Source organism: Rhinichthys klamathensis, unplaced genomic scaffold, assembly GCF_029890125.1.
Source record: "Rhinichthys klamathensis goyatoka isolate OS25496 unplaced genomic scaffold, OSU_Roscu_1.1 h1tg000109l_1, whole genome shotgun sequence".
NCBI lineage: Eukaryota > Metazoa > Chordata > Actinopteri > Cypriniformes > Leuciscidae > Rhinichthys > Rhinichthys klamathensis.
In genome coordinates, this window is record NW_026606647.1 from 1,343,363 (window position 1) to 1,361,278 (window position 17,916).

Below are 17,916 nucleotides of genomic sequence, written 5' to 3' on the forward strand. Positions count from 1 at the left end.
AAAGATAAATAAACCAGTAGGAAAAATAAAAAGACAAAATGCTGCTATTACTGCACTACAAATGTAATGCACACACATCAGTCTACTGAAGGACCATGTCTCATAGACAAAACATCATATCCTTTATATCCTTTATATTTATATCCTTCATCCTTAATAATAACAATGTCCATTGTCCACATATGCAGGCTATCACTGACCCATGTTACGAACAGGGTAATTGATATATTGCACACTCAATCACTGGTGGTGAAATGACAAAAGAGAAATAGATTTTTGTGTGTGTGTGTGTGTGTGTGTGTGTGATGGTTATATCTGCAGTCATTTTCTGCCTTAATATTTTTAGCATTTATAAACATTAGGCCTACTAGTGTCCATGGTCCCACTGGAGGATTTTCATTTTATAAAGTTACTTTTACAACTGAGTATTTTTGTAACTGCTTCCATTCAAGCACAAAGCCAGCATTATAGCTTACATTAGTAAGTACAAAGGTTGGATGTTGGTCTAAAATTATTTATGTTATAGTGGGGCTATTAAAGTGTTTGAAACAACATGTGATACAAAAAAAATGTAAACATAAATAAATAAAATAAAAATAAAATCATTTTGTTTTAGCAGGATGTCCCTTTTAAGATACACAAGAACGTGCAACTTTGTGTTATTCAAAATAAAAATATATCTAAAAACAATGATAGCCTATGTGAGGGAAGGGGTGTGACGTAAAGTGTCAGAAACACGGAAGTCAGGCTGAAGACAGTCTATGCCCGAAACAGTGGTCCCGAAGTGTGAGAGTGAATCTGCAAACTTTCTCAGCACCCCCACTTGCAGGTAAGTATCATTCTATCTGACTAATAATAAAATCTCAAATAAATTTTAACAGTTCTATTGCTATGTAAGAATTGCTACAGCTATAGCGCTGCAGGTGGTGTGTGCGTCTAAACACACACGTTTTAGCAGCCGCCGCAAGGGTTGCGTTAACGCCATAATTGCTCGCCGCGTTTCTGAACACTTGCGATTTCACATTATGTTTATTTGTTACTCATTGTTGACTAGACGCACCCCTTAATTTCTATGAACCCATTTCCAGTGCCTCTGATAGGCTGCCATGAAGATCTACGTCACTTACAGTAAACTCCAGCATGCCCGCACATGTCTCAGCAGTAGCTGCAGGACTGTGTTGATTTATTGTTTACCATATTTAAACATTTGATGTCATACCATTTCTAAACAGTGTGTTGAAAAATGGTGATTACATATAACAATAAATAAAGAAACATCTGGTATATTTTCTTAAATTGTCAGGTGTCCAACTGTCCATGTTATAGAAGTTACACGTGGCACATTTCTCAAAGGTAAAATAAATTCACCTATATTTTAAATTAATTGTGATAAAAGTAAACTAAAATAATTTTAAAATGAATTTTAAATGTATTAAAGGGATAGTTCACCCAAAAATGAAAATTCTGTCAGTATTTACTCACCCTCATGTTGTTCCAACCCCGTAAGACCTTCGTTCATCTTCGGAACACGAATTACGATATTTTTGATGAAATCTGAGAGCTGGATCACTCCTCCATACTAGTCCATAGGCTTCTGTAGGGATTGAACTTGCCGGCCTCGAAAAGTTATTAAAGACATCGTTAAAATAGTCCAAGTGACTACAGTGGCTCAATCTTAAGTTTATCAAGCGACGAGAATACTTTTTGTGCGCAAAAAAAACTAAAATAACGACTTTATTTCAACTATTCATTTCCTTCTCTTTGGGCCTGTAGTCAGTTAACGTAGTGTGATTCCGTAGAGCTACGTCACACGTAGGCTCACTATTGGCCGACGCTGGTCATGTGCATGATGCGTGTGACGTACAACAACAGAAGCTTACGCTATTACACTAGTGAACTGACTCGAGGCCCACAGAGAAGGAAATTAATAGTTGAAATAAAGTCGTTTTTTTTGCGCACAAAAAGTATTCTCGTCACTTGATAAACTTAAGATTGAGCCACTGTAGTCACTTGGACTATTTTAACGATGTCTTTAATAACTTTTCGAGGCCGGCAAGTTCAATCCCTGAAGAAGCCTATGGACTAGTATGGAGGAGTGATCCAGCTCTCAGATTTCATCAAAAATATCTTAATTCGTGTTCCGAAGATGAACGAAGGTCTTACGGGGTTGGGACAACATGAGGGTGAGTAATTACTGACAGAATTTTCATTTTTGGGTGAACTAACCCTTTAAGTAACGCATGCTGTAGTATGTCTTACCTAACTGACTCCATAACTGCTGATCAGTTGTTTATTGAATGTTTATATACTATATTTAAAACATCATATGATTATGAACAGAGAGGAAAGAGGATGGCACCTAAGAGAAGGGCAACATCAAGCACCAAAGCTGGAGGGAAGAAGGTAAAGGAGGAGCCTGAAGCTCCACCAAAGGACAAGTTCACCTCTGCCAAAGAGGCCCTGAAGGCAACAGGATCGGTGGTGAAGGCCATGAGGAACCCTGACAGCTTCTGTCATCTATCAAATGCTGAGGTGAGACCGAAGAAGTGGTTAAACAATTGACCATGTTTAAACTACCATTGATGTCTTTGGTTCATTGAGAATTATGAGTTTTCAGTTGAACGTGCAAATTATTGCTTGCCCTGAATCACAGAAAAAAATCTTGTATGATCCTGACCAACAGGTTCATGAAGATTACGACTGCATGCTAAACCAAACTAACATAGGAAACAACAACAACAAATTCTATGTAACCCAAGTCTTAGTGTCTGGAGGGAAGTACTATTGCTGGACAAGATGGGGCAGAGTGGTACGTTGCTTTCTCTTTTTTTTTGTCCATCAAATATGTCACAACATAATGTGTATAAATGCTCTTGTAGCTTCTAATGGATGACGTACTTTTCCTGTCTTTCACTGTTTTCAGGGAGAGTCAGGCCAAAACAATTTAGCTGGTCCATCTACCGCTGATGCAGCCGTTAAGTGTTTCGAAAAGAAATTCAAAGATAAGACCAAGAATAACTGGAGCGATCGAGAAAACTTTGTCTCGCATTCTGGGAAGTACACATTGATAGAGGTAGATGGGGACCAGGATGCAGAAGTGAAGGTAATTTAGCTTGTTCATCAGTTTTTGCAGCATTTAATGAATTTACTTTATTACACCCTTAATTGAAGCTATGTCCTTGTTATTGTCCAAAGACTAACACATTTGACAGTTTCTAATGTTTTGTGTTTCTTGCAGGTGGATACTGTAGACGGTGGAGATGTGAAGGTGAAAAGCGAACAACACGTTCTGCCTTGTGCGTTGGATGAGGCAACTCAAAGGCTCATCCGATTCATCTTCGACAATGACATGTTCAAAGAAGCCATGTCCAGCATGAACCTGGGTTAGTTTATTGGGATATAGCCTTGAATCATTAGGCCGTGTGTCCACCAAAGCGTTTTTAGCCAGCTGAAAACTTAGCTGTGGGTGCTTGAGAGCGCTTCGACTGTATAAAATTTGCATAAAATTTAGAGAGGCCGAATCTTTGATCGAACCGTTTCAGACACTGTGAGAAAAGAGGTGATGCTGCAATGAGAAAATTAAAGACCTTGGATGCATGTAAACCTATTGTTGGAGTCCTCAAAAACAAAAAGGAACTTTTAAAATAGCATAATAGGGGACTTTAAGGCCATGTGTCCACCAAATTGCTTTATTTTTCCAATTGTTTTTAATGGGAGCGGCGTGTTTTTAAAACACCAGGAGCGTAGCAAGGCACTGAGCGTCTATTTCACGCTGAATCGCTCTGCATTTTTTTACCGGATGCCGAGAGTTGAAGAACGTTCAACTTTGGGTACACAGCGCTCATCACTGTCACTTTTTACCCAGCCGTCCAATTACAGTGGAGGAGGGGTGGGACAAAAACAACACCGACCAATGTCAACAGATGACAAAAACAAGCATAATAGAAAAAATTGTTTCAAATTGTTTTAAAAACACGCATCCAAGGTCTTTAATTTTCTCATTGCAGCATCACCTCTTTTCTCACAGTGTCTGAAACGGTTCGATCAAAGATTCGGCCTCTCTAAATTTTATGCAAACTTGAGAGCGCTTCGACAGTGGAGCGTTTTTTCTCATTAAAGCCTAGTTCACACTACATGATTTTAAGCCCGATTTAAGCCCGATTTGCAAATCGTTGAGGTCGCCGACAGGTCAGGGTGTTATCGCGAGCAAATCGCGGGGGATTAGTGGGCGATGAACGCTCGCCAATCTGTTAGTATGAAAGAGCCAACAACGCATCAAAGACGCTCGCAGACGCCTCGCAGATGCGTCGCCGAGCCCAGAAAAATATCTAGCATGCTAGATATCCAGAGCTGTCGCACGACTCAACCTCACGTGATGTCATGAGCTACAGCCAATCAGAGCAAGGCATGGGTTGAGGTCACCGGGTATTGGCGCGCGTGCTGTTTCACGTCATTTCCGGTTCGTTTTATCGCGTGATTTTTCGTGACAAAACGTGGTTTGTAGACAAGATAGAATCGTTGGGTGACAGAGTTGTTGTCAACTCGTGTAGTGCGTTACCTCCTGTTGCGGATCAATCACGTTGTGTCGTGTGGTGTGAACTAGCTCAACAACTTGAACACTCCTGATTTCACAGAGAGCAAGTCATGTAGTGTGAACCGTACAGTTCAGCCCGACGTTTTAAAATCATGTAGTGTGAACTAGGCTTTAGACGCTTTGCCTGCTATGATACAAAATATCTCATTTTATAGAATCTAATTTTTACAGATAGTTCTTTTCGGTATTGTTTCTATATAAAAATGTTGATACAATGTGAAGTATTTGCTCTGGCTCTCGTTTTAAATATTTTTTTTCTATTATGCTTGTTTTTGTCATCTGTTGACATTGGTCGGTGTTGTTTTTGTCCCGCCCCTCCTCCACTGTGATTGGACGGCTGGGTAAAAAGTGACAGTGATGAGCGCTGTGTACCCAAAGTTGAACGTTCTTCAACTCTCGGCATCCGGTAAAAAAATGCAGAGCGATTCAGCGTGAAATAGACGCTCAGTGCCTTGCTACGCTCCTGGTGTTTTAAAAACACGCCGCTCCCATTAAAAACAATTGGAAAAATAAAGCACTTTGGTGGAGTAAGGGGAGGCTGCAGACCTGGAGCCGGCAGATATATACGCCCCTGGCAGTTTTACGCCCCTGACAGTTTTACGCCCCTGTTGTTCCTGACGCGTCCAGTAGGGGGAGGCTGTACAGCGACACGAATTGAGTTATGTTAGTAAATAATCTTCTTTCTTTTTTTTAAATTAAGAAATTTATTTATTTTGTGTTGCAAATGAAAGGAGACAAGACATTAACAGTGAGAAAGAGAAAAAATAACAAAGGGGGACATCAAAAGAGATTGAGGCTACACAAATCAATACAATTTTACATTTTGTCATAAAAAATGAAAGGTTTACAACAGACTCAATGATATTATTTATTTTAGAAACCTTTGAGTTTAAAGGTTTTGATATTTTCTTAAAAGAAGAAAAAGGGGACTTTATATCAGAGGAGAATATTCTTAAATCAGGATCATTGAATGGTTCTGTCTTTATGAAGATGAATCTTGCCCAGAAGACAAAGTAATAATTATAATCAAGATTTTTATCGTTAGAATGAAAATCTGACAAAAAAGTTAAATAATCTGCTAAAGTTATTGTTGTTTAGCAATGATGCAACATTTAGCCTATTATTTATAAACGATTATTGGTATAGGTAGCCTAGATATCAATTCATTTCTATATCAATGGATGGGTCTATAATTTATTTCGAAAGACAAAAAGTTCTTGATGGTCAGGTTTATGTTCTATCTGGCTTAAACTTAGCTAACCACGTGTAGGTTTAGCTGCCCCTAGTCTTCTCACTTTAAAATTCATTTTCTTTTTAATTTTCTTTTGTTGCCTGTCTTTAGCTTGCGTGAGATGGCCTCTTCTGTTAAGACCCTGTTTACTCCTTACATTAAAACATACTCCACATGGTTTCTGGGGCAACATTACAGTAGATATTGGAAATATATGAACTTGCTTTTTTACAGTCTATGGTGTGAACACACAAAAGACACATTTATAATAGGCATATTGTATACATGTATGTAAATCTCAAGTAAAGAGTTGAACTGCACACTCACTCAAATATTTTGATTATTTCCAACATCATTTCTTAAAATAGCTTACGGACTAAAATGTAGGGTATGTGCACTTAATGTGGGTTTTATCATACTCTGTCTTTACCAAATTCTTTTTAACTTGCATCTCATAAAGGTGTGTTTGCTTTAGCTATAAGAAAATGAAAATCTCTCTCTAAACTTAAACACCCATCTTTTTTTTACGACTTACAAAATAAACTTACAGAGACATACATGGACGTGGTTTTAATGTAATTTTCAATTTTCTCTGCACAGTCCATCATTGGTGGCCAAAAGAAATTAAAGTGGCTTGACACTTTTTTCACTATTGTTCCACCAACAAGTGTGCCGTTGTACATTGAAGATCAGGAGCAAATTGATGCAATCCACACACACCTGACATCAATTCTGCACACACACACACACGATAAAATCACCATGGATATCCTTTTAAAAAATAGTTAAAGAAGAGGGGCAAACCATAGGGGAGTCATGGAATTTTAGAAAAGGGATACATTGTGTTTGTCTTCATAAAATGCTGTGTATGACACTGTTTTGTAGCTGTATGACGACCAATAGAGAATAGTACAGCTAATCAAGGATCCATATGATTACACGTAGGTCTGGGCGATATGGCCCAAAAAAATTATCACGATATTTTTTTTATATCAGTCGATATCGATAATTATCACGATAAATGTCAAATCTTTATTTCTTTCAAGTTTAAAGGCAGATTTTTGCTCCTAAGTGAAAGTTGTATAAACCAGAGCGTTAATTGTGGTTTTAACTCTTTATTGCCAGAACATATCATGACAAACACTTGCCAAACAGGTGAACATTTCACAAATCTGAGGTAGAACATTCAAATATTTGTAATTTTTCCTTAACAAAATTAATATCTGAATATAAAAATATTTCTTTAGCAGTTTGCAGTGCAGGCTGCAATATTCAAATTACATGTTTTGTCTCGAAATGCATATTTGACAGTGAGTTGACAGTAAATCTGCATCCTAACTCAAGCTAATACTACTCTTTTAAATTTATGTTCATTAACAAAAACAGTAACATCTGTTTAATTTGGTAAAATGTAATATTCTGACTGTTTGAGTTTTATTAAAATTAACCATTGGTCATCCAGTATCATGCATTTAGATCATGATAACCACAGATAAAACCAGGCAAAGCCTAACTTATAGCACCTCACTATCATGGCAAAATGTAACTTTATGATTTCTATGGTATTTGTATGAAAAACAGTAGCCTAACAGTTAAATACATTATTAAATACTATAATTATATTCCATTAGTCATTTAATACATTGTCTACATTAAAGGTTCTCTAAGCGATCCTGGGTGACGTCACTTCTTGTTGACGTTCGAACTATTGTCAAACAAAACGGAGGCTAGCTAGACCCTCCCTCCTCCTCATCCGCACACTAACCCCCCAAACCACACCCCCAAACCCTTCTTGTCGGTCATTGGCTGGAACAGTTTGTTATGTTTTGGGGAGCGGGTCGCTGCAGTTTGTTTTTGGTGCTGTTTGTGAAGCATGGGCTGTCTACAGAGATCGCGTTTCTTTACAGTGTGTTCAGGGGACAGGCAGCCAGCGGATAGTGAGGAGATGTTTGCTGTATGTGACAAAAAATGTTTTGACCTAAAAAACACATGACATCGCTTAGAGCACCTTTAATAATATTATACAATTCAATATGTATATGCCACATTTCATGGTGCAGTTAATATTACTAGGCTAACCTTACAGTAAATCCATGGTAGGCTAAATGGATTCAGTATCAATTCACATTCTGACTGTATCGTTGCGCGCAGTGTTTCTCCTGTTTGTCAGCGGTGTTTCATATGCCTTTAAACATTTGTGTTTTTCGCTGAACTCAAGCGCTTCTCTCACTGGATCTCGTGAGCGAGACGATCAGAGTAAACGCGTCTGCTCTGCTCTAGTCTAGTGAGCTCCCGCTCGCGATATTTTTTTTCACAGGATGGTAGGGGAAGACTCATGAATATTCATTAGGGAACTCATCCCTGATTGGTCTTAACCCCAGTGACGGGTAGGTTTAGGGGCGGGGTTAGGGGTAGGTCATCAGACCCCCAGTGACGGGTAGGTTTAGGGGCGGGGTTAGGGGGTAGGTCATCAGTCCAATCAGGGATGAGTTCCCTAATGAATATTCATGAGTCTTCCCCTATCATCCTGTGAAAAAAAATATCGCCTCCCGCTCGCGCTGCCGTTTGGACTTTGAGCCGAGCGGATAAACGGTCCGTGAGGCGCGCGCGGTTCAAATGAGTTTCGTTCCGCTTTTGGCGCATAAACATTATCGAACATTTATCGACCTCTTAATATCGTTTTATCGAGAAAAATTATATCGCGATAATTATCGTTATCGTTTTATCGCCCAGCCCTAATTACACGGTACTGGATGTCTAATGGGCTAAATTTGGTTAATATCTAAATGTAACTATAAATTCACAACAACATATTTCACTCAGTCTTCCATATAACAACCTACGGTGAATAGGCCTATAACTGCAGTAGGTCATATACTTGTCATAACATAGTTGATCCAATTGTGTATTTTTAAATGTTCAATTCACAAAAACACATAGGCTTGTCTTCTGTAGGCTGAGTGAAGAGAGTTAAGCCCAACTGAATAGCTACAGACATTTTAATCCGTGCAGATCTACACTGTAACGTTTATATTTAAATGAACAAAACACACAAAAAATGTCTATGGACGGGTTATTAATGTGTAAGAGTCGATTTATATGTTATTTCGCAGTATATCCCCCTACTGGACGCATCAGGAACAACAGGGGCGTAAAACTGTCAGGGGCGTAAAACTGCCAGGGGCGTATATCTGCCGGCTCCAGGTCTGCAGCCTCCCCATATAGCTTTGGTGGACACATGGCCTTAAAGTCCCCTATTATGCTATTTTAAAAGTTCCTTTTTGTTTTTGAGGACTCCAACAATAGGTTTACATGCATCCAAGGTCTTTAATTTTCTCATTGTAGCATCACTTCTTTTCTCACAGTGTCTGAAACGGTTCGATCAAAGATTCGGCCTCGCTAAATTTTATGCAAATTTTATACAAAACTACGTAGGTTTGTGCAGGAAGTAATATTGGAATTGCTGAGGACTCATTTCAGGCAGTTCAAAATCTGCTTTTTTGGGGGGGATACAATAACTCAATTTGTTGTGCACTTTGATCTTTGAAGCTTTGCACACCTTTTACATTCACAGACAGCTGAATTACACACTACATTTAAGTTAAAGCTGCAGTCCGTATCTTTTCCTCTTTGTCGCCATCTCTCTGTTCGAAATCTGTAACTGCAGTGATTCGCGGAATTATTATCTTTACGTGGGTTGTAAATCGGCATGAAAACAGCGCGGATGAACACAGTGCTTTGAGGCGAGTGCTGCTGTCAGTCACCGCGCTGTGTGGATACTGTCATACAGAATCACAGATTCACTTTTTGAAAGTTTGACCAACATAAGAATTTTCATAAGAAAATGTCTTCTGAACAAGTAAGTAAAATCCATTTTTGTTCTGACCAACTAAGGGGGAAAAAGCATTCGACATGATAAGCTTCGTCTTTAATCAACGCGATTTACAGCAACCGTGCAAATTATAGCCTACTTTGTTCTCAAATTGTTCATGTTAACAACATCAGCATTGCGTGACTAATGTTAAATTTAATGTGTTTTATGGTTAGCAGCTACCTGCGTAGTTCAGAATTCATATTCTCCATAATAGCAAAACGAGAAAGGCACAACAAAGGAAACTCCATAACTGTGTGAATTAAGAAAACGTACTTACGTGTCTTACTTGTTCAGCAGAAAAAAGCCGTCTCTTCTTCCGTTTTGAACCCCTTCAAAACACGGAGTTCACGCACTTTTCAAAAGCCCCGCCGATGTTTAAATCCTTGTGTTCGCATGAGACGGTTTCTTTCTTTTTCTCTAGCCACCTTAAATCCGAAGTACGCAGTCTTTTGGGTTTTATAACTGCTGAATCTCCAGTTGACACTGATGATTGTTGTTTGGATATTTCTGGATGCCATAAGTTTAATTATGTAAAGTGCTGCGAGAAAAGCCTATACATCTAAACATCTCGTCACGCGCAGTATAGCCGGCTAGCCGAAACTCCTTCTTTATGTGTACGGGTGTGACGTAATGACGCAAAGACATGCTCGAATTTCCCGCGGAAACCCACCAGTACCACTGGAATTAAAATCATTATTACAAGCTAACCGTTTTGAATCTAGCTATGGCAAGCAGATAGTTTTGACCACTGGCAAAATACGTTTTTTTTTTATATAATTATTTTGGATTATTTTTAACTTAAAAAAGTTACGGACTGGAGCTTTAATATCTGAGGAAGCATAATAGGGGCACTGTAAGTCCCAGTTCTTCTGTTCCTTTCAATAGCCATGTTACTGTGGTTCTTTTATAACTTGTTTTTGATAGTTGGGAAAAATAAGTAATATTTTAAAAACTCAATGAAATTTCATTGATTCATTTCCCTGAGTGATCATTGTCTTTCTGAAAGCCACAGGGGGGTTTGGCCTATTTGAGCCCTATCTACCACTTTTCTGAGCTCCATCTGTAAGACGGAGATGGATACGATCCATTTTTTGTGAAGGAGTTTCACGTGTCACATATTTCTCTGTCAGACATTAAGAAGATGCCTTTGGGGAAACTCAGCAAGCAGCAGATAGCCAAAGGCTTTGAGGCTTTGGAGGAGATTGAAGCCGCAATAAAGAAGGGGGAACGGAACAAGTTAGAAGAACTCACCAACAAATTCTTCACCATTATTCCTCATAACTTTGGCCGCAACAGACCCCCTATCATCTCTGATGATTCTGTTCTTCAGGGAAAGAAGGAGATGCTTTTGGTGAGATACATAGCAGTTACTGTGCACTGAGAATGTTTCGGTTTCATGAAATAGGGGCTAGTTGTCACACTTTTTAATGTGAATATTTCTCAGAATAGGTTTATTTGTTAAATCATACAATGTTTGGCTTCAAAAATAAACATTGATCTTGTGTGTGTTTTTAATGGCCAATATAGAGTGCTTTGCCATCTCGATAAGAGTGACCAAAATCCAAACTTTCTTTTGCTTGTATCTTGTAGGTTCTTGCAGACATCGAGGTTGCCCAGAGTCTTAAAGCTGAATCTGAGAAAGCCACAGAAGAAATGAAGGATGTGGTGCCTCATCCAGTTGACCAAAATTTCCAGTCTCTGAAATGCAAGCTAAGTTTGCTGGATAAGAAATCAAAGGAATATAAGGTTTCAATGCACAGCAACATTTATAGTCCACATTGGAAATCAGGAATTAAAAATCTAATTTAAATCTGGTAATCATACTTTTAAAATAATAAATGATGCAGTGTTTATTATCAGCATAACACTGACATTTTTTGTCAGAATGTCTTACTTAAGAAGAATATGACCTAGAAATATTATAATAGCAAAATTGTAAATATTGAAATGTATTGTAAATGTCAACTTTTAAACATTTTTTTAAAATGCCGAATTTCCAGATTTAAATGAAAATCCCCAGATTTTCATGAACATATATTAAAAACATAATGAATGATTTTATATTATTTAACCTTTGCTTTTTTAAGTCTTTAAGTTATGAGTTCAATTATGGACATTTACGAAGCTTGATAAAAGAAATTCATGTATAGAAAGAAATGGATTGAAAAAAGTGCAGTATGCTCAGAAGTTCTTTTCTCTCTCTCTTTTTTGTATGTAAGATAATTGAGAAGTACTTGAATGCCACTGGACGCGAAGGACTCACTTTAGTGGACGTCTGGGAAGTTGACAGAGATACAGAGGTGAATAGTATTGCGTAATTTAAGTTAAAGGTGCAGTGTGTGATTTTTAGCGAGATCTAGCGGTTCGGTTGCGAGTTTACACTAAGGGCTCAGCCCACCGCTCACCCCTCCCTTTCGAAGAAGCTACGGTGGCTAAAACGGGACAAACATCGTCGTCTGAGACAGCAGAGAATAGCCAGCGTAAACCAAGTTTCTGTACCACAGTCCATTATAAACCACATCATGGATAAAGTTTCAGGTGAGGATCAATGGTCTTAATACATAATATAATAATAGTAATCAGCTGATTGTCTCACGAACGTAACCAGCACATTCTCCCCACATAGCAAACCCATAATACAGCGAGGGAGAAGAACCACAGCGAGGGAGAAGAACCACATGAAACTATGCAACTATATATTTTTTCTAACAGGGTAGTAAAAGTTTAGCTGGCTAATATGAGCTGTTACTGTGGCTGAGCTCGTTAAAGCGTAAAGCCTTGTTTAAACTCGACGCGTCCGCATGAGCCCAAAGGTGCGTGTGGCAAAAATGACGTGATTGTAACAGCGCGCGCGCCTCCGCATCTCCTAGACACCATTTACTACACACAATAGGCTTTTTTTCTCTGATTTTGGAAACTCGATCGACTTAAAATGCTTCCAAGATCGACGGGTTGGTGATTCCTGTAACTGTTTTACGGTCAATGACAAGAGTAGCCTACTAATCAGCTGTCTCACGAACTTAACCAGCACATTTATCCCCACATAGCAAAGCCATAACACAGCGAGGGAGAAGAATTAAGTTACATGAAACAATCCAACTACATATTTACACCACTGACAAGGGAAAAGTCACTACTCACGGTGTTTATGACTAGCTTCTTCTAGCTTCCTGCGGCTTCTCTTTCAAGGTAGTGACGAAACGCGCTCTGTAGCGCTGTTTGTTCGCGTTCGGCTACTGTAGAAACATGACATCACAATATGGCGACCTTCATAGAAGGGGATTCCCGCGCCTATGTAGATATAAATGCCTCATTCTAAGGTAATAAAAACATTACGGTTTATTAAGTAAGTTCTTTATACACCACTGAACACATAGTTATGGATGTCATATTGCATTTCTGTTAATAGATACTCAAAAATGTTACACATTGCACCTTTAAAAGTTTATGCATAGTAAGCAGTAAACGATAAAAGTAAACCGTAAACTCGTAACAGTAAATGTCAAAAAAGTGCAAATGCACAGTAATTTTTTCCATTAGAACTCCTGTTAGGTTCCCATTAGATTCCTAATTTCATTTTAAACCAGCAGTGAGCACTCGGCCTCAGTGGGTGTTGAATTCTGTTCATTACTGAGTCTTATTATCCTAATTAAATCCTGTGTATGTGCGTGCATGTTTGCATTTGCTTGTGTAGGCTGAGCGCTTCAGGGAAAATGATGCATTGGAGAACCGGAAGCTGCTTTGGCATGGAACAAGCGTGGCTGTGGTTGCAGCCATTCTGAAGGGTGGACTTCGTATTATGCCCCATTCTGGTGGACGTGTGGGCAGGGGAATCTATTTTGCCTCTGAAAACAACAAATCTGCTAGCTATGGTGAGAAACAGGACCTTCTTTGCATCAGTATAAAAGAACAATATAAACACACATAAAGTTTGATTAGATACAACATGGCAACACAATGGCAAGGGTTGCTTGTAGAATGGCTGGGCGATAAATCGATTTTATCGATTAACTCGAAAGTGTAGTTTACGTCGACTTGTTTGAATGAAAATCGGTTTTCTCTTTAACATCCGCCGACGCTGCCCTCTGAGCTCCCGTAGTTCCGAACGGGCTCAACGTTTGCCATAGGGATACACAAACAACATGGCAAATGGACAAGACTGCGGCAGCACAAGCACACCAGCCAAAAACATTTACAAACTGAATCCTTAGGGCTGCCAACTCTCACGAATTCACCGTGAGACTCACGCAATTGTCACTTTTTACACGCTCTCACGCCACACATCCATTTTCTCACGCTGAGAAAAATCGCGAAGCAAAGAGGACACTGACACCGACAGACAAGACAGAGAAGGTTACTATTGTTATGAAACAAATTCTCAGCTCTCAGATTCTGACAATTTAATTACGAAATTCAAACAATTAACACCGTTTTGGCGCTTGTAAATGTGACGTGACAGAGATCTCAGTTCAAGCGGCACGTGAACCTATCATCTGTTACTCTTAATAGTAAATAAACACGAATGATCAATAGGTCATTTGAAAGATACAGTTCAACTTACCGAAATGTAATAAAATTGATCGATGAGTGTTTTTTAACCACGGAAAGCTGTCCATAAAACAGCTGGAGAACAGTCACGTAACGCTACATTTACATCAGGAAAGCCATAATGACCATAGCACGTTAGTTAGACTTAAAAAAATTGCTATAGAGAGGAGTATTTTGCTAAATATGACTAAACTATATTACATATTTATTATATTTTTACCTACATATATCATTAAAATATTATAACGCTGTTATTATAAAAAACGCATTATATTTGATTTGAGATGTTATTTTTAACCTTTAATAATAATACCAGCTGACAGGGCTCTGTATGTTTACAGCATTAGCTGAGAAGATATATATATATATTTTTGGTGAAAAATTAACATAACACATTAACGTATCTACTGTCCCTAATATTTATCCAAACTGGAATCGATATTGAATCAAGATTAGAATCAAATCACAAGAATTGAATTGAAATTGTGAAATTTGTGTTGAGCAATAATATAAACAGTAGCATGCCAGTCATTGTACCATGTAAACATTGTGTTGTCACTAAACTTAATAAAATTCTGTTTAGTTACCAAATGTTTTGACAATCACAATACACTTATTTTATTTTTTACATCCCCCTCCCAATCCCAATCCAATCATTGTATGTTATGTTACGTTATGTTATGTTACATTTTCACTGTTTACAAAGGCAGGGCCTGCCATCTTGTCTTTTTGGCTTGTTGTTTCTGATTGCACTTTAACCCCAAGGGGGAAATCCAGATCAAATCCCAGAAAGGAATATCAAAACAAAATAAAGTTAAAACTTGTTTTGAAGAATTTCTTTGGCATCTGCAGATTGATTGTAAGTAGGGGGGGAAAAAATCTACTTAAATCGAAATTCGGATTTTTTGTGAAAAAATCTGGGATTTTTTTTTAGGCCATATCGCCCAGCCTTACCTTTTAGTAATTATTTCCCTGCGTTCCCTCCATTTCCAGGAAAAATTGTCGTAGACATAATTAGGCACTTTTTATCTCTAAAATAATTTTTCTTAAGTTCTTCATTGTGTTTGCAGTGCATCCATCCAACAACATCGGCATCATGTTTCTAAATGAAGTTGCTTTGGGAAAAGAGTACACCATTACGCAGGATGATTCCAGTTTAAGGAAGCCCCCCGCTGGCTATGACAGCGTAATTGCACGCGGAAGCCAAGAACCAGGTTTTTCCAAATAAAATCCAAACTCATTACTCATTTATCTTTATAGACTTGTACATTTTTTGTTAAAATCTGCATAACATTAGGTCTTAGCAATTTCAGTCTCAGTTTTTTTTTCTTTTCTTCAGATCCCTCGAAAAATGTCTTCATTGAGTTTGATGGTAAAAAGGTGGCAGTTCCTCAGGGGAAAGCCGTAAAACAGCAGCAGTACGAAGGAAGTTCCTTCTATAACAGTGAGTATCTCATCTACAAGGAAAGCCAGTGTCGCATCCGATACCTCCTGGAGTTGAACTTCAATTATTACTAGAGCTGATTTGAAAACATGGAACTGTATCTACATATATAGCTTCTTATAAATGGCACTTCTGGTATGTGGTTTCATGTTCACATACTGTATAAAGCATTGAATGTTTGAGTTAATTAGTTGTAATGTCTGAGAAATATTTGATTATTACATTACATCTTTTTCATGTACTGTAAACTTTGGTTGGTACAGCCTTACGGTATGTTTGCTCACTATCCCATCTCTCTCTCTGAGTGAGGTTTGCATGTCTTCCTATCATTACTTATTGTTATTCATATTAGAAACATCGCTGCGGGTTTCTGTACTGTCATAAAAACAAGTTAGGATGTTCACCTTTAAACATTTGAAAAATGTTGAATAAATGTGCCTTTTATTTTAAAGAGCATAACATTTTCAAAAAGGGCTAAAATGAAGAGAATATAAAATATTGTAATTGCTTTTTTCTAGCTTTGGAATTTTTCCCGTTTAATTAAATACTCTTATTTTACAGAGTATTTAAAAAATATTTCTAAAGTATGACTGAAGCCTAATTAATTTTGTTAAGAGTGTATTTTCTTTTCTAAAATTGTAATTTCTTTTAAGTTTATGTTCATGCAAGCTGCTCATACAAGCACGGGTTATGAAGGAAGTCTAATGCTAATACGGCCCTTTATTTTTGTTTGGTCAGATGTTTCTTTTATCAAGCATTTGTTTGAAGCTCTTTATATAATCATATTGCACTACAAAGGTAATAGATATAATTCTATTGTTATATATTTTTCTCTTTTATGTTGTGGTGAGCTTTGAAGTAAAGTTAACGTTAATGTAACTGCTTAGTACTGAAAAAAACTGAAGATAATAAATCATTATAATTATATACTTGCACTGTTGTGTTCTCCTTTTAACCAGTAGATGTCACTTGTCAAAATGCAACGGTTTTATTTAAACATGTCCCATTAGATCCACAGCACTGTATGCAATCTGTTAAAACTGTTCACAAAGGTTTTAGTTAGATTTTCATTATAGAAATTAATAATTTGCTAGACATGTGCATTTATAATCAATAAATACATTGTTCTGAGCTGAAGTGGACAGCAGTACAATGACAGTATATATGTAGAAATACAGTACTGGTCAGAATTATTTGCCCCCTTGGTAAATATGATCAAAGATGGCTGTAAAAAAAAAAAATCTGCATTGTTTATCCTTTTGAAATTTTATTTTTTAAAAATCTAACCTTTTATTGAAGTAAAAGAATTGAAAGTGGGGGGAAAATCACATTATGAAATAAATGTTTTTCTCCAAAACACATTGGGAACAATTATTTGCCCCCTTTTATTAAATACTTTTTGCAACCTCCTTTTTCCAAGATAACAGCTCTGAGTCTTCTCCTATAATGCCGGATGAGTTTGGAGAACACCTGACAAGAGACCAGAGACCAGAGACCATTCCTCCATACAGAATCTCTCCAGATTATTCAGATTCCCAGATCCATGTCGGCGCTGCTTCTCTTCAGTTCAGCCGACTCATTTTCTATAGGGTTCAGGTCAGGGACTGGGATGGCCATTGCAGATGCTTGGTTTTGTGCTCAGTGACCCATTTCTGTTTTGATTTTGATGTTTGTTTTTGGATCACTGTCCTGTTGGAAGATCCAACCACGGCCCATTATAAGATTTCAAGCAGAGGCTGTCAGGTTTTGATTTTTTTATCTGTTGGTATTTGATCGAATCCATGATGCCATGTATCTGAACAAGATGTCCAGGACCTCTGGCAGAAAATTAGACCCACAGCATTAAAGATACAGCAGAGTATTTCATTTTACATATGGGGTACATTTTTATCCCTGTATGAACCAAACCCATCTTAAGGGTTTGCTGCCAAAAAAGCTCATTTTTGTTTTGTTTCATCTGTCCATAGAACGTTTGAAAAGTAACTGACACTACTGGAACTTGGAACGGGTTCTATGGACAGATGAAACAAAAAAAATAGTTTTTGTATGTTTTATACATATATATATATATATATGCATACATATATACAGGTGTTGAACAATAAAAACTGAAACACCTGCATTAGACCACAGTAATATATTAGTATGGTGTAGGGCCTCCTTTTGCGGCCAATACAGCATCAATGCATCTTGGGAATGACCATGGGCCAGGACACTATGTGATG

At 37.8% G+C, this 17,916-nt stretch overlaps 1 protein-coding gene across 1 annotated transcript; it reads left to right on the top strand.

Annotated features, from left to right (window-relative positions):
• Nucleotides 1–748: 748 nt before the first annotated feature.
• Nucleotides 749–15,968, top strand: parp3 (poly (ADP-ribose) polymerase family, member 3). The gene is made up of 11 exons (XM_056253748.1): nucleotides 749–829; nucleotides 2,341–2,532; nucleotides 2,684–2,809; nucleotides 2,924–3,103; nucleotides 3,239–3,383; nucleotides 10,830–11,050; nucleotides 11,290–11,445; nucleotides 11,919–11,999; nucleotides 13,394–13,571; nucleotides 15,318–15,461; nucleotides 15,587–15,968. Exons 2-11 carry the CDS (start codon nucleotides 2,353–2,355, stop codon nucleotides 15,763–15,765), a joined length of 1,590 nt encoding a protein of 529 aa, XP_056109723.1. The 5' UTR covers nucleotides 749–829; nucleotides 2,341–2,352; the 3' UTR covers nucleotides 15,766–15,968.
• The last annotated feature ends 1,948 nt before the right edge of the window (nucleotides 15,969–17,916 follow it).